We start from the raw sequence: 18,173 nt of genomic DNA on the forward strand, positions 1-18,173 counted from the left end.
AATAAAGACACTAAGGTTTGAAAACAATGGACTCCTCAGTCGTAGTTAGGTTAGTCAGTGGCAGACCTAAAAACAACTTCTCTGCCTCTCAATTCAGTTTTAGCCTCAATCTCCATTCCCTCCCTTCCAAAAAAAAAAAAAGGCGGGGGGGGGGGGCGGCGGGTAGGTCAGTTTAGGAATAAGTCTGTACTATCATCTAATGATCCTTACTTTCTCACAAACTAAATCTTAAAACGTTGCAGAATTTTGCTGTGATGTTCTCTTCAGATTTACCAATCTGTGGAAACCAAAATGAGGTGTTGGACATATTCTTGGTGCCCAGTCTCCCATTATCTTTCTTTTCTTAGTTTTTTTTTTTTAATCTTAGAGACGGAGGGGCAGAAGGGGAGAATCCCCAGTAGGCTCCATGCTCAGCACGTAGCCCCACGCAGGGGCTTGATCCCATGATCCTTGGGATCATGACCTGAGCTAAAATCAAGTCGGACACTCAGCCAACTGAGCCACCCAGGTGCCCCCATTCCATCATAGTTCTTGATGTTTTTACATTATAGATAAGGATTCTGTAATCCTATTTCAACATTCTTGTACGCAAATTGTCCACATCTAGAAACCTGAATCTGTTTAATGTAGCAAGGTAATTTATACTCTGCTTTATTACCAAAAGAATTTCAGATAGTTTACATATTCTAAGAACAAGTGAAAGTCAAAAAATAGGTAAAAGAAAAAAGGATGGCAAAAGATGAAAGCATACAGAATACATGTTGTAAAATGTTACACAGTAATTAAAATTCAGCTACAAGGTTTGGTTTTGAATGTCTTGGAGGCCAAGGCAAAAAAGATGATCAGTAATGAGATTCAAAGAATCCAGTTTACCAGCTGCTTAGAAGCAACTAAGCTTTTCCTAGCATTTTGTCAAGAGGAATCGGGGGGCGCCTGGGTGGCTAAATCAGTTAAGCGTCCGACTTCGGCTCAGGTCAGGAGCTCACGGTCATGAGTTTGAGCCCCACATGGGGCTCTGTGCTGACAGCTCAGAGCCTGGAGCCTGCTTCCAATCCTGTGTCTCCCTGTCTCTCTGCCCCTTCCCCACTTGCACCTGTCTCTCTCTCCTTCATTCTAAGAAATAAACAACAAACAAAAAGGAATGGCCGTGTCTGCATGTCTAATCTTGCATGAGTGTTCTTAGATGTGGGCTTTACACAGAAATCTGGGGAACAAAGGCCTGGAATTGTGAGTATTCTGTTCATCACTCAAAGGCAGATATTTTTTTACTTTACAAATCAAAGTAGGGTTGACATTCTCTCATGAAATTTAAAAACCAGATCACCCACAACCTCACATATGCCTGGAAGAACAATTAGGAAAAAAAACCCTTGCCATTCATTCTATCAACCTCTCACATATTTGGGGCTTTATTTTCTATTACTGCTATTAGTTCTGCATTTTCAAACTGAAAGATTACTCTTCTTGGAATAGTAAGAGTGGGTTGTTACAACATCCATGAATATTTTAAGACATCAAGTACAGTGCCCTTCCCTTTCTTGCTCTGAACCTTTGAAGGAAGGTTCAGTGACTTACGTGTATAACAATTTACAGTATTGTTTTACAAACACCTCCGATATCTGTGGGGTTGACAGGACAGGTACAATGCAAAACTCTGTAGATGAGAAAACAGAGGCCCTGGAGATGGAGCAGCTCGTCCAGGGCCACGCCGGTCATGTGTCTTCGCTTGGAGCCTGGCCCCTTCTACTTGATATTGTTTGTTTTCTCCTCCCCTTGTTTCGTGAGCCCAACTCCAGTCCTCTACCATTCTGGGATCCATCCACTCTAGATAAAAGCTGGACTGTGCCATATTTTTATACATGTCATTTAAAAAAGCTCTTTCTGCAAGTACATTTGTTTTTTGGATGACTATCCTTCTCTAAAATTGAAATCAACTATGATTATGAACATGTGTTTTTATCTCTTTTTAGAATTTATATCTTGGATATAAGCTTCCTCAAGCCTAAAACACATTATCTAATTATATTCCCTTCACTATTATAAAACCTTGGATGGTTTAAAAATTCGCTCAAATAGAGAATACTGGCATCAATTTCCTCTAGTTTGAAACACTCCGAGTAGCTGTTCTCACTGCTTAAAAAAAAAAAAAAAGCTACCATCAAAGTATGCAAATAGTATTAGATATTCTACTTTTGAACTACTTCGCTGCCATCAGAATAACTGAAATCTACTCTTTCGGCCACTATTTGGCCTCTGTATCTCGCTTCTGTTCTATACTGCGTATGTACTACAAAGTATTTGACTCAGGTGTTTGACCATTTTTCATTGAACCGATCTCTTCCTCCTCCACATATCACTTTTCTCTCCAATTGTACTCACTTGGGGCCAAAGGAGCATGTTGGCAGGGGAAAGAAGCACGTACTCTGGAGTCAAGAACTATTAGCTGTCATGTCACTTTGGTCCACGTATTTGATGTTTTACATCCATTTTAAATTAAGAGTAGTTGTAGAAACATTAATAATAAAGAACAGCTGTAAGATCATATATGTAAAGCTCTTAGAGGCAAAGGTGTAAGGAGTTCAAATGTTAGTTTCTTTGTAAGTATACACCACCATGCTTTGCTTGAGTAAATGAGGTGGTCATTCCTATTCCTACCACCTTGTAGAGGGGCATCTACTGAAATAGGGCACGGAGGAGGAAAAAAAAATCCATCGCCCCTCATTCTCTCTTCAAATCGGCACAATTTTACCTTCTCTCCGAAGACTCTTACTATGACCACGACTAAAATATTATGTGATATAAAAAGAAAAGCCAAACCAAAAGGTACAGAGGGATGGAATAAGAGAAAATCGTTAAATGGAACATGCTTAAAAATTTAGAATACAGATTTGTTACTTACCATTCTGCCTTCCGGTTACTCGGATAGTCCGTAAGGCAAAGGTGTCTATAAAGACTTAAAAGGAAGAATAAAATATGAAGTATAATCCAACAAGATTTAATACACTACTAAGAAATTATTTACCTAAATGCTCCCATAATTACATTTTAAACAGACAAATACAAAAGCATCAAACACAAGCATACTGAAGTGTTTAGGCCTCCTGTCACGGTAACTCCACAAGACCACTCGTAACGAAGAGTTCCATTATAGGTTTTCCCCCATCTCCTTAATTTATGGGAACATTACAATCACAAGGTGTTTCCATTTTTTTTGTTCATTAGCATTCCCACCAACCCCTAGCCTAACACTCAACCCATTGCCCGTTAATTCATATATTGGTGGACATTTTAAATTCAGACATTATTTTGGCTTTCATACTCATCTGGAATTGTTTGCTTAAGGCTGTCGTGATAGTTTCTCTTCAGGCTGGTGTACTTTGGGGTAGGCAAACAATATTTAATGCTGGTACTAGTGAGTATTCTAATCAGTATTCTGTTTCTCAACAGCATATGATTACCATTATTGAACCGAATGACAGTTGGTATAGATGTTCTTCCTGCTTACCATTCCTTCCAGGCAGCCCTAAGATTTTGTGTGTGCAATGTACTGAAAACCTCATTTGTTTCCAAAGTAGCTCCAATGCAGAACATTTGGGTGAACCATTTTGGGGGACTCCAACCTTGATGCCTAGAGATACTACGTAAGCACAGCACAGATGCCTTTCATGTGCAGCTACAGACCCACCTTTGTCCGCTTTGAAAATGAAGGTCTGTGGGTAAATGGATACTGTCAGTCACCATGTTAACAGTATTCAAAGATCAAATCTACTCCCAGATTCTTTTTTGCACTAAAAAGACAAGATATTAAAAGCACTAGCTTTAAAAGACCATTTATTATTCTTAAATATTTACAACTCATGGGTTAAAATATTTACCAGTTTATTACCAATAGGTTATTTGTTGGGATTTTGTTTGGAGGGGGCTTCGCCTGTTATCTTTACCACTTTTATTTCCTATGGAAGAGAATTCCAGGTTATCTTTCAGACTTTTTATACTCTTCTTTCTAGACGTTTTGAACTAGTCACCTGGCTATCTTAGGAAATTTCAATGACAGCTTCGTTAATAGGCTTTCTACTTCCCCGTCTCTGAAAAGCAGGTCCCACTTACTTTCTTAGCTACTGCCACGTAACAGTTCCTAATTGTGAAAAGCACAGTCCAATACAAATAGACACTGGGTGACTTCAAATGTATATACCATAGCATTCCAATGGAAAACTATAAATGCAAAACAGTGATTAAATAATGAAGACTGACTGGCCATGGAATCTCTTTAAGAAACACAATTATGGGAACATGGAGGCATAGCAAGCATTACTTATGAAGAATGCATCAAGGAAACCTGATATTGTCACTTAAATAACAAAAAAATGCCTTCAGGCTAAATAGTCCCTTCGTACACGGCTACTGTTAGACCTGAAGTAAAAATATCTTAGAGATTTAAGAAAATCACTATAAATTACTCTATAACTTATGGTTTGCAAGGGTTTAAAATGTTCATAATGTTATTTACTTCATCTTACATGAAGATATACAAAAATAAATATTGCCATGCATATCTTGTTGGCATTCTAAAAACCCACAAATAAATAACTTGAAATGCTATCTAGAGAAATTGCTCCTGTATACTTATTATTATCTACGGAGGACTCAAGCAAGTCTGTTTTTATATAGCATCCTTAAACTGAAAAAGCTACAAAACAAGCCTAATTGAAATACCCTTAAATGATCAAAATGTAATGCTAAGGGAAAGAAAACAATACAAGCCAAAACTGGAGTGCAAACACCTTTTTTTGCTGTAGGTTTTAATGGAAAAGGTTTGTGGACTAATGGGATTCCTGGGTTCCCAAGGGCATGCTGGAAACACGGAAAATGATGTAAAAGAAATTGGGAATCCTTCCTCAGGCAACTTTTTATCCTATTTCAGTTTCCTGAAACATCCCTGGTTAAGACTTCTTGTGATGAAAAAGACACAGACGAGCATTTATAAAAGTCCATCAGGTTCCTCATTAAAGCTGAAGTCACACACTAGAGACAGATGGTCTGAAGGGTAATTAAAAGACGGCAGCCGGTTGGGTCCAATCTGTTCTTCGGTGAGCAAATCAAGAGCTGACCTCACACTCAGAGCATGTTTAGAATACCAGATATAATCCAGCGTGTGCCGGCACTCCCCTGAGGTCCGGATCTTCCAGGTAGTATACGGGGGCTCTGACTGCCCGTCAGCACTCAGCAGCTTGTAGGCACTGTTCAGGTTGAGGCTGGAGGAAGCAAAGTGTTTGTAGACCTCCTCTGTTGGCTCTGCGTTGAAGTCCCCACAGACGATAAGGGGAATCTTGGCTCCTTGAGTGATGTTTTGGAGGTTCTGGAGAAGGTCACAACCCTGAGCTGAGCGAAATCGTTCCCAGCCAGTGCGTGCTTTTAAGTGGGTGACAGCGATACAGAACTGTCTACTGGACTCCTTGCACTCTAGGGTCTGTGCAATGGCCACCTGATTGGTTTTCAGTGTCATGGCCGTCAGCCTGATATTGGCACTATTGACTAGCTTGAATCGGTTCTGGAGAAAAAACAAGGCACAGCCATCTGGTCCGTTGTTGTGTTCCACATCTAGACAAGGTGACCAGGGCTTGGGGAAAAATGTGCCTTGATAGCCCAGTCTACTGAGGAGTGGTTGGAAGGTGTCAAAATAATGGTCCACCTCTTGGAGGCACAATATATCAGGCTGGTAGGCCAGGATTTCTTCTAGGATGAGACATTTCCTTTCTTCCCACTTGAGTGCTTCCACAGGGCATTGCACAAAGTTGTCTTTTCCTTCTCCAAGAGCTGAAATAAAAAAGCCAGTCAGCTGTCAGCTACTACAGGACACATGACTTCTAAGTACCTGGAAGTCTCCTTAGGTCTGACAGTACTCAAGACCCTCAGAACGCTTCCTCTACTTCAGATGCTTTGGGTGATTCTTCTCTGTCTAATCTGCATTAACCTACCAAACTAAATAACCTCTTACTATCCAAATGAGGCAAGCAATTTCTTTTCTTTCATATTAGAACTGTTTCATGTAGGGGTGCCTGGGTGTCTCAGTTGGTTGGGCAGCCGACTACAGCTCAGGTCGTGATCTCGCGGTCTGTGAGTTTGAGCCCCGCGTTGGGCTCTGTCCTGAGAGCTCAGAGCCTGGAGTCTGCTTCCGATTCTGTGTCTCCCTCTCTTTCTCCCCTCCCCTGCTTGCTCTCAGTCTCTCTCTCAAAAATAATAAACAATAAAAAAAAAAGTAAAAACAAAACAAAACAACAAAACTGTTTCATGTAACTATATTCTAGGATATAAGATCTTAAGTTTTAGCTTGAAACAGTGTTCTTTACAATCCCTGGGATCTAACCTATGTCAGAGGAAGTAAATATTTAACTCTGTACACTAATTTTTTAAGGAAGATTTTATTTTTAAGTAATCTTTATACCCAACCTGGGCTTAAAACACAACTCCAAGATCAGGAGTCACATGCTCTACTGACAGCCAGCCAGGCACCCCATCTATACGTTGACACTAACTATAATGAACCATAAAGACTGATGCAGACACTACTTGGAATGAATGGAACCTATTTTAAATAGGCAGCTTTTCCAATCAAATACTGGGAAGTCAGGGTATACACCCTTCTTAAAAAAGCTGCCTTTGTTTCTTTTTCTTAAAATTTCAACTGCAACATGAAAGGCAATTCTACAGAGAGCCGACTGACACATTTTTTTAAATTCAGCAGACCTACGAAAGACAGGCCTTCTGCCATAACAAAGTAATATCTTAATGAACTAAAGCATTGTCTCCTTAGCCTTCGGTTACAGATGCATATGGGTGGGAATCTAGCTTCAAGAACACCCAGACTCGGGGAGCCTGGGTGGCTCAGTTGGTTAAGCATCTGACTTCGGCTCAGGTCATGATCTCGCGGTTCGTGGATTTGAGCCCTGACAGTGCCGAACCCACTTTGGATCTTCTGCCCCCCTCTCTGCCCTTCTCCTGCTTGTGCGTGTTCTCTCTCAAAAATAAACATTAAAAAAAAAAAAAAGAATATCCGGATTCACCACCATCCACAGAGGCCCCATTCCCTGCAGAAAAGTCCTATATGTTACCCATCCAGCAGACTTAGTTTCCGCCTTGCCAATGCTATCTTAGTGCTGTGGACTGAAAGTTGGAGGCAACGGAAAGTGTGAGAATGATAAAAGACAGGGTCCTTTAAATATGGATGTGCTAGGAAGCAGATATTGTATTTGGATAGCCTACAAACATGAGGTAAGGTATAAATCTGGAGTTGCTGGATTTGTTAGTGAAAATCAGATGGCTCCCTTTCTCACCCTCCCCATCTGGGAGCTCCTCATACTGCCCTGGTCACCCCGTCCTCCTACACCTCTATCTGCCCACGCCTCTTCCCTCCACGTAACACATCAGTGCTTTAGGTATGCGCAGAAACAGAAAGGTAGTCACAGCAAACTTAACTGCTCAGGCACAAAAGCATCAGGCATACCTTGGGCAAGGATGTTCCACTGCATGACCCTAATAGGTGGGTGGCTGCTGGGGTGATCCGTCCTCAGGTCCACAAAATCCCTCTGGAATCGGGGGGGTCGAGTGTGCAGGACAGCCCTGCATTCCTCAAGGAGTTCTTTAGGATCAATGGGCTCCAGATGTTCTGGATCAGGTGACACCAAATACTCCGGGTGCTGGGAGGCAGTGCTGCTGTTCAGTGTCTTGGCGAGAGCACTATAGAGCCTGCTCGTGCCGTGTCCCATGGAGCACACTGCAGGGAAGGAGAGCACAGTCACACGCCCCGCTCAACCAGAAGATAAAACATTCACCGTCCCTAGAAGCCAAGAACCCGACAGAGGGCAATGTTGCCATGTTCATGCAGAAAGCCATTGCCACAGAGGTGGATTAAAGGAGTTGCCAGGTTCTAGCTTTCTACTAGGACAGGTAACTTAAATACAAATGTTAAAGTCGGTTTCTGATTAACTGAGATAATTCTTTTAAGGGAAAAATATCTTCATCTTTATGGCCTCTTCTAATTTAGGATTTGTCTTTGTAATTTATAAACCCGGTCTTGAAAGCATGGCTCAACAAACTTCACATTCCTTTTTCTAAATATTTTACTAAAAATTTGGAGGCCAGTTTGGAAAAAGCCAGATGTTAGAAAGCCCATGTTAATCTGGAAGAGATTAGGTTATAGCAAGCTGTTGCTGTGGACACCTCATCTATATAGATCCCTCCGTTATGGAAAGTAACAGTTGGGTTAAATCCATATCCGTTTCTCTTAGGTGTCTACCATACATCAGGGCTCTGGCTTTCTGTAGGCTCTGGACATCGCTGAGCAATATTAGTCTATAATATCAATTGCCAGATTTTTTAAGAATCTAGAAAAGGGGTTGTAGGTAGAAGGGGTAAGAGAAGGTTGCCCACATCTCCTGGGATCCTGTGAGGAGAAATGGGGTGGAGAGGAGCAGAAAACATTTTCTAGTGCTCCACTTTTTATCCTGATAGATTATAATTCACCAAGGAGAGGAGAGCACAATCTCCCACTAATTAGCATGAGGGAAACCGTACTTGTAAGCAGGTGATGGCTCTTTTATTCTGTTCAGTTAAGCATAAATTAGGGTCAATTTTACTTGGAACAACCTTCAAGATTCTGTGTATGATGAATGTTGGTATGGACGAATCTGGATTTCCCTACCACATCCATATCCTTGCCTTCTCTTCAAAGACACAGTTTTCTAGGGTGCATGGGTGGCTCAGTAGGTTGAGTGTCAGACTTCAGCTCAGGTCATGCTCTCACGGTTCCTGAATTCGAGCCCCGCCTCGGGCTCTGTGCTGACAGCTTGGAGCCTGGACCTGCTGAAGATTCTGTGTCTCCCTCTCTCTCTGCACCTCCCCTGCTTGTGCTCTGTCTCTCTCTTTCTCTCTCTCTCAAAAATCAATAAACTTAAAAAAAAAAACAACACAGTTTTCTTATAAAATACATTATCTGGCAGGCTGACTGACTGCACCTGAAACCAGCAATCATATTCACTGTCGCAGGACACAAAGGCAAATTCAAATATTTACCACCAAATGTCCTTAAACATCAAGGTAAATAAGCATGCAAGCATGCTCTCTATTGTTCCTTTTCATCAACTCAACGTAGTTTTTTTTCCCCCAGCAAGAAAACTAAATAAAGGCAAAGAAACAAACACATCATACATTTAAGCAAGCCTGTTCTCTCTCACACATACATGCGCAAACACATGCACACACCTGTCTCCAAAGTGCTTGATTTGAATATATTAAAATATTTTTGTCAATTTGCTTGCCTATCTGAATGCATGGGTCCAAAGGAAGAGATTTTCTTCTGGGCTGGTAGTACAACTTTGAAAATCTTTCTTCTGTACTTCTAGTTTTTAAGAAAAAAGAAGTGAAAGGTCTTACTGGTTTTTCAAGTGTAGTCTCCAGAAGAGTAGCACCACCCAAACTGTAGACCGGAATGTCACAGGGCACCACAACAAACTCCCATGTTACCACGGGGTATTTTAAATTTGAAATGTACAGCAATATTTGACATATGTCAGGCTCTAAGCAAGCTACTAGCCTGATGTAGCTTAGTTTCATTTGTCAGGCTGAGTTTTGGGGTGGTTACTGTGATAAAAAAACAAGTGTGCAAAAATGAACATGAAAAAGAGAGTAATAGCGTCCAACAGGAGTCTAGGGTCGGAGGAGTTATGTGAAGCCAGAAAAACCATCTTGAACCACATTTCTTTTTAAAAAGTTAGGAACACCTTCACATAAAGAGAGTAACATCCATTTTCAGACAATGAATGCAAACCAGAAAGACATGCCCAGAAAGCAAATCAAAACTGTATCTCACTACAAATGCAAATGAGCTTTCTTATCATTAAGAAAATGATAGTACAGCCTAAATCAGAATTAAGAAACTCAGAAATGAGGCAAGAATCAGTAATTAAAAAAAAAAAAAAAAAGATCATTTGAGAGATAGTGGCAAATATTATGTGCTTATTTTAAGCAAAGACAGTTTTGTGCTTAAACTTAAGCAAAGACGATCCAACATATGGGTAAAAGGAATTCTTGAAGCAGGAAAACCAATGCAAGGAAATGAAACAAATACTGAAAACTATAAATCAAGAAAACTTTTGAGAGTACAAATCATGGAGGGTTGAATTAAGTTCTGGAGAGGTAATTTCAGCATGGTAACTATAGTTAATACTACTGTACTGTATACTTGAAATCTTCTAAGAGAGTAGACAGATCTTCAGTGATCTCAACACACACACACAAGGTAACTGTGAGGTGACAGATGTGTTAATTAGCTTGGTTGAGGTAACTATTTCACAGTGTATTCGTATACCAAAACATCATGTGGCATATACCTTAAATATATACTACTTTATTTGCTAATTATACCTCAATTAAGCTGGAAATAAATAAAATGGTTTAAAAGAAAAAAAACTATATGAGGTTAAAAAAAAGACGTATCATGGATATATTTAAACATTACATGCATAAAGGTCTACCTTCTCTTTGCTATTCTAAAAACAAAAAAAGAAAAAAAACCTTAAAAAAACAATATTTGAAACTACATATTGAAAAACACATCACATACCTGAGAATATCAACCCAGAATGAGCAACACCAACTGGACTGTAAAGAAAAAGAAAATCCCTTGGGCATCTAGGCAAAAACATCGAGTTAACTTGTAAGGAAAGTAAATTAAGAGTATCATCAGACTTCAATTGCAATGTTTTATGCCAGAAGAAAATGAAGTTGCATATTTGAAATATATAACTCAAACTTTATATATATGGCTCATCTACATGTGAGCAAGGAATTTATATCTAGCAACATGGGAATATTGACTGACTCCATCAGCCCTTCCTGAGCAAATGAGCGGGGCTGACAAACTAGCCAAAGGTACTTTTGCACAGTCCTCCAGCTAAGAATGGTTTTAAAGGTTGTTAAAAACATACACAGACACACACACAATATGGAATAGGATCACTTTTGGCTCTCAAAGCCTAGATGTTTACTATCCAGCCCTCTTCAGAAAAATTTTGCCACCTCTGGAACTAGAGCACTAACTTCAGACCAAAATGGTAGGACTTTGATATAAGATGGGTGGTAAGCATTAAACATACTGCTTAGAAAACCAAGTCTAGGGGCACCTGGGTGGCTCAGTTGGTTAAGCGGCCGACTTCGGCTCAGGTCATGATCTCACAGTCCGTGAGTTCGAGCCCCACATCGGGCTCTATGCTGACAGCTCAGAGCCTGGAGCCTGTTTCAGATTCTGTGTCTCCCTCTCTCTGACCCTCCCCCGTTCATGCTCTGTCTCTCTCTGTCTCAAAAATAAATAAACGTTAAAAAAAAAAGAAAATCAAGTCTAAATGGGGTTGAGAGAGTACATTATATAACGGCTATGTGATCCCACAATGAACTTACAAAGATTTAATACAGCTGAGAAAGGGGGCAGGGAGTAGGGACCACAATGACGAAAATATATTTATTTAATTTTTTTTTTTTTTTTTTTTTTTTTTAAATATATTCTAGGGGCATCTGGGTGGCTCAGTGGGTCAAGTGTCTGACTCAATTTCGGCTTAGGTCATGATCTCGTGGTTCATGAGTTCAAGTCCCGCGTCGGGCTCTACACTGACAGTGTGTAGCTTGCTTGGGATTCTTTCTGTCTTCCTCTCTCTCGCTCTCTCTCTCTCTCTCTCTCAAGAATAAATATTTAAAAATATATATTCAATTTAAAAATTTTAAACTGGGGTGCCTGGCTGGCTCGGTAGGAAGAGCACACAATTGATCTAGAGGTCATGGGTATGAGCCCCATGCTGGGTGCACAGATTACTAAAATTAAAATACACTAAAATTTAAAAACCTGTAAACTGTTTTCAGAGATCATAATTAGTAGTGGTAGTGTTTGTATTGTTATTATTGTGAGACTGTTGCGTAGGTATGAAACAAAGCAAATGGATATTCTAACTCCATCATTCTCTGTTGTCCTTTTTTGGGTTTAGTTTTGAAAATGCATTTATAGACTTTTAGCCACAACACTCAAGGAAAACACTCTTGTTAAAGCCAACCCATTTTGGACTAATTGCAATGATTAAATCTGATCACCTATCTGTTGACTCAGCCTCTCAAAGTCTTTCAGTGGTTTTCAAAAATTAAATCTGCCCTCGAAAGACAAAGCTTTATAGCAAACACAATGAAGGCGCCTTGTGGCACAGCCAAGTACTCAGGCCTGAACGGGACAGATGTCAACACACCAATTCCGCTCCTGGTTCCGTCAGTGTTTAACTGTGCCCAGCTCTCTATACCTGCTTACCCAGCTTTCAAATGAGGGCCTGTCAAAGGATCCTCATTTTCTCGAGATTTTTTTTGGAAAATGAATCAAGGTTAGAACTGGTGGCAACCTCAAAATAACATTTCTATTACTTGTACCAGAGACACACATATTTCTCTTGAGAAAACTTGCATGTACCATTCAGAATGACTTTTATTCCTCTCATATTTGAGGCCCAGAATGGACAATTTCACATATTAACAGAACAGCTGACCCTGAACAACACAGGTGGAACATGTGATTCAATTATATGTGGATTTTTCACAGTACAGCACTCTAAATGTATTTTTTCTCATGATTTTCTTAACATGTTCTTTTCTCTAGCTTGCTTTCCTGTATGAATACAGCATATAATACATTTAACAGACAAAATATGTGCTAATCGACTGTTTACATTAGCAGGAAGGTTTCCTGTCAACAGTAGGCTATTAGTAAAGTTTTGGGGAGTCAAAAGTCACATGCAAATTTTTTTTACATGCACATTTTTAACTGTGCAGGGGGTCGGTACTCTTAAACCCCCTGTGTTGTTCAAGAGTCAACTGTACCTGGGTATGGAATGCACTGAAAATAAGCCTTTAAAGAAGTTTTACTAGCGTAGACCTCTTGCTCTTATTTCACTGTGGATTCATTTAGCTGCAAAAGATGTCATTAGGCTAAACTGTGAAGATTCTAGGTAGAGGGAAATTGTTAGGGAGCATTATTATAGTCTTGTCTCTGCTCCTTAGATCTTAAAGGAAACTGAAAGATGGTCCCTAAGATGGACTGATGCAAGCGTGAATACCAAGTTCTATAATAACAGTGACCCAGCACATGCCTTCTAATGGTAAAGTACCTGGGAAGCTGACTAATCAATCAACCAACGTGCTGCACAGTGAGCCTGAACTAGAAGAGAGAACAGATGATGCTGAAAGATGTCTCTGAGGTCTACCCACTCCTGGAGGAGGGCGTCAGTCTATGCCTTCACTGTACACTATACAATTTAATCTTTTACTCTCTTGGGTGTGGTCTTGGAGAAAACTTTTTTTTTTTAATGTTCATTTTAGAGGGAGAGAGCATGAATGGGGGAGGGGCAGAGAGAGAGAGAGAGAGAGAGAGAGAGAGAGAGAGAGAGAGAGAAAGGGGGGGACAGAGACTCTGAAGCAGGGTCTGGGCAGACAGCATCGAGCCCCACACGGGGCTCAAACTCACAAACTGCAAGATAACGACCTGAGCCAAAGGCGGGCACTCAAGTGAGTCACCCAGGCACCCCAAAACTCTAATCTTCTTAATCTAATCTCTCAGTCCTCAGGGATAATCTGTTGACAGTACATTAATTTTACATTCTTATTTCCCTATTCCCTGAGTTTGGGGATGGGCACTCATACCAATAAGATGTGTGTTAGATCTTTTCTCTCAAGAAATTAACAAGTGTTTGGGGAAAGATTAATACACGTGAACTAATGAGAGAAAAACTGAGTACTTACTATGCGGAATGGGCTAGGGTAAATAAGGGTTAAAATAATCAGAATGGATAACAATACCCAGAAAAAGACTTAAAATATGGAGCTCTAATTGCTGACTAAAACACTTGGCCCATCACAGGTAGCCACCATAAAGTCCTGCTTCCCTCTCTCAAACACACACATACTGGACACTAGCCCACTGGAGACAGACCAGTGAACTGACTAAAATCTGTCTTCATGGAGCTTCTGCTGTAGTGGGGAAATACAAGGTGATGGTCATCTGGTGAAAACGGCTATGGAGAAAAAAATGAAGAAAGGGAGATAGGGAATGCTAGCAAGTGGGGAGCTGCTAATCCGTGTGGGATGCTCAAGGAGGTCTCACTAAAGGATGGAATTTGAGCAGAGAGGTGAAGATGGTAAGGCAATAAATTCATTAAGTCTTATGGAGATCCAATGGGAGAACAAACATTCTGGGCAGAGGGAACAGCAAATACAAGTCCTGAGAAAGGACCACGCTTGGCAGGGTTCATAAATAGCAAGGCACTGAAATGATACACTGAATGAATAAAGAGCTAAGTGAAGCAGTGAGGACAGGGGAGCAGATTATACAGGGCACTGTAGGCCATTCTAAGGACTTGAGCCTTTATCTGAGAGGGGAAGCCACTTGAAAATGTTAAGCAGGAGTAAGAATCTGATTTACAATTAAAAAAATCTCACTGGCTGATGTCTTAAAAATACACTACACCGTAGGGAAGTAAGGGCAGACATAGAAAAAGCCATCAGAGGACAATTACAATCATCCAGGTGAAAGACAGTGTCAGTGTCATAGCTTAGACTAGTCAGTGACAGCAGTTAAAGTGGCTGGATTATGAATACTAAAATTGGAGCCAATAAGTTTTGGTGATAAGCTGGATGTGGTCTAAGAGAGAAGAATGGTCAAAAAGGTCCTGAGCATTGCCAGCAGAGCAACCAGAAAGAGGAGGTTTCCAATACTAGCTAGGAAGATTTGATGGGGTTTGCAGAAAATAGGAGTTTAGCAATTAGATACGACTAGGGTTCAGGAGAGAGGTACACACTGGAAATAAACGTTTAGAAGTTAGTGGACACTTGAGACTAAAGTGAGTGTAGAGAGAAAACAGGTCAAAGGATTGAGCTCTGCAGCAAACCGGGAAAGATGTGGTGAAAATCTGAGGATGACAAGCCAGAGAAGTAGAATAAGGGGATCCTATTCTGGAATCTTCCTGGAAACAAAGCAAAGAAAGTGTTTCACCCATGAAGTAGTCCCCTCTTGTGCCAAATACTACTGACAGTTCAAGCAAAACAAAGACTGAGACCATCTGGATTTAGCAACATGGAAAACTTCAGTGACTTTAACAATAGCCATTTCCAATTTTTGGTGGAGTTGTGGGGAAAAAAGGAAACAGGAGAGAGTGGAGACATATTTTGAGGAAATTTCGCCCTGAAAGAGAGAGCAATGTAGTGGCTAGAGATGGAGGCAAGAGAATTTTTGGAGGCTATTATACATGTTTAGTTTGCTAATGGGGGGGGGGGGGGCGGGTACCAGAGGGAAAAACGCTGAAGCAGGAGACTTTGGACATGACAGGCATGAAGAAGCCCACATATCCTGTCCCCCCCAAAAGCACTATAAACCTGAACAGAACTGTCAAAACCAACTATGTCAATGCTCTGGATACAGACCAAAGGCATACAACAAACAGAAGCTTCTGTTCATGAAAGCTACCGAACCCTGCACCAGGGCTAGTCCCCCCTGCCCCTCAAGCTCAATGCAAGTAGTTCAACTAGGGCAGCAAGGATACCAAATTATCAAGCCCAGGCCCTGTTGGCCTCCCTGGTGAGCCTATCAAATATTTAAATAAGAAATGACACCAATTTTCACAAACTGCCATTTATTGCTTCCCACGTACAGCCCCTCTAGAAGACAGTCTGGCAGGTTTTTATAAAGCCTAGACTTACATATGGCCCATAACTCGTGCCCCTAGGTACTTTAGCTAAGTGAATTGAAAACTTCTGTTCCTGCAGAAAAATACACACACAAATGTTAAGCAGTCTTATTAATAATCATCCCAAACTGGAAGCAACTAAGATGCCCTTCACCATGGGAATGGATAAACAACTGAATAACACGGTATCCAGCCGTGAAAAGGATCAAGCTGTCGATTTGCAAGAGTCATCCTTGCAACACGGATGGATCTCAACTGCATTCTGGAAGTGAAAGAAGCCAGATCCTAAAACTTACCTATTATGTGACTGTGTTCACATGCCATTTTTGAAAAGGCAAAACTATAGATTAGTAGTTGCCAAGGGATGGAGTGGGGAAGCGGTGGCTGACTAGGGGAATATTTGGGGTGATGGAACCAATCTGCACAGTCCTAGAGTGGTAGAGACACAATCCTATGCATTTGTCAAAATCCAAACAACTGTCTGTCAAACTTTAATGTGTACAAATTTAAAATATCAACCAGGAGGTGGAACGATCTCAAGAGGGAATGCAGACTTTGACAAATGAATCTAACTTTTTACAAATAAATGTATGGCAATCTCACAGAAGGGGTTCAGTAAAAAGGGAGCTATTGATCTGAGTAATTTTGGAAAACACTGTTTAATGGGAAACCACATGGCTCAAGACGAAAGGAACAGTATTCTAGTTAGTAAAGTTTCTCACAGGTGTAGTAGGTGTTAATCTCAAAACTGCTTCATATATATTGGTGTTGAGCAAGTAAAGGGGTAGTGGATGATGGGAACCCTATTTCTCACAGAGACTGAAGTTAAGTTAAAGAGCAAAAAAGGCTACAATGAATCATGTGGTCAGAGACAGGATGAATTCATGTTTCGCTTACCATACACATAAGATGTACAGATACAGAAATAACTATAGATATGTGTAGGATTCTGATTTTCCACTTGCTGTATGCCATTAGCTAACAACTGAGTTATCTCTGCCATCAACCTGCTTTTATGCATTCTAAAAACATGCATTTTATATCTTTATATGTCCAGGATTATTGTAAGGATAAAAATAAAGATATGAGTCTAAAACATTTCTTATAAAATATAATCTCTCTCCGAGAGAGAGAGAGAGAGAGAGAGAGAGAGAGAGAGAGAGAGAAAGAGAGAGAGAGAGAGAGAGAGAGAGAGAGAGAGAGAGGCAGGCGCCTGGGTGGCTCAGTTGGTTAAGCATACCACTTCAGCTCAGGTCATGACCTCACTGTTCGTGAGTTCGAGTCCTGCATCGGGCTCTCTGCTGTCAGTGCGGAGCCTGCTTCAGATCCTGTCTCCCTCTCTCTCTCTGCTCCTCCCCGACCTGTGCCCTCTCTCAAAATTAAACATTAAAAATATGTTTTTTAAAGACAATATAAGAGGTTGAAAGCAGACATGTATACAATTCATACAAACACAGAGCACATAACTAAATTTGTTTTAAACTGTTTTTTTGTTTAAAAAAAATTTTTTTAACGTTTATTTATTTTTGAGACAGAGAGAGACAGAGCATGAACGGGGGAGGGTCAGAGAGAGAGGGAGATACAGAATCCGAAACAGGCTCCAGGCTCTGAGCTGCCAGCACAGAGCCCGACGCGGAGCTAGAACTCACGGACAGCGAGATCATGACCTGAGCCGAAGTCGGCCGCTTAACCGACTGAGCCACCCAGGCGCCCCATGTTTTAAACTGTTTTAAACTGGTAGCACATACGATCACAAAAGCTAGGAAGTCACTGCTGGAAAGTTGTCTCCGTGCTGCTCCAGAGACTTCAATTACCCCAAATTATGGATAATCTTCCCTGACGTCTGTCTTTATATTTCTGGTATCCAACCTAGATTTTCTATACTTCAAAAATATTCTTCTCAAAAAGTCATGAGACAGAAAGAAAAGAGGGATTTGGGGAAGTCCCAACTCATTTTTTCCCATGTGTTCGGTTTTTCTTTTCTGTTCCTAGTCCCAAGAACATATGAGCTTACTTAGTTATTTCTTAAGGCTGTATTTCCCAAAACTTTCTGGTAACATACAGACATGTCAAAGTAAGTGCAAAATCCCAAGCTAGGGAATTAATAACTAAAAGTGAACACATAAAGACTTCACATATGGCAGCTCTTTCTGCCCCGGGGCCCTGTCCCCATGCTTTAAGAAAACCTGTTCATTATGCACCAGGGGAAAAAACCCAAAACAACACTTCACATACTATTTTTGCACTTAAAACACAGTACCAGCCAAGACTTAGACCCACATAAGGACTACAATGTAGTAAGGCTACAAAAATTTCAAAACATAAGAAAACTAAAGATTATTGGGCACCTTTCTTTCTCCCCATCCTAAAAATGATGCCAGTGACCACTAAGGATTACTGAATACTTAA

General features: G+C 40.6%; 1 protein-coding gene across 7 annotated transcripts in view; it reads right to left on the reverse strand.

Annotated features, from left to right (window-relative positions):
* Positions 1-3,352: 3,352 nt before the first annotated feature.
* The window catches only part of NOCT (nocturnin), a 28,431-nt gene continuing 13,610 nt past the window's right edge, over positions 3,353-18,173 (reverse strand). For 2 of the 7 annotated variants that reach the window (XM_042983895.1, XM_042983893.1), the window contains exons 2-4: positions 10,622-10,659; positions 7,505-7,774; positions 4,771-5,817 (exon numbers count right to left, since the gene is read on the reverse strand). In XM_042983895.1, the coding sequence (XP_042839829.1) occupies positions 4,982-5,817; positions 7,505-7,766 (1,098 nt within the window). In that variant the 5' untranslated portion in view covers positions 7,767-7,774; positions 10,622-10,659 and the 3' untranslated portion in view covers positions 4,771-4,981. Of the gene's footprint in view, positions 5,818-7,504; positions 7,775-10,621; positions 10,734-18,173 lie in introns of those variants that run through there. The other 5 variants (XM_007091799.3, XM_042983892.1, XM_042983894.1 and 2 more) reach the window with 4 other exon arrangements.

Source organism: Panthera tigris, chromosome B1 (assembly GCF_018350195.1).
Source record: "Panthera tigris isolate Pti1 chromosome B1, P.tigris_Pti1_mat1.1, whole genome shotgun sequence".
NCBI classification, from domain to species: domain Eukaryota; kingdom Metazoa; phylum Chordata; class Mammalia; order Carnivora; family Felidae; genus Panthera; species Panthera tigris.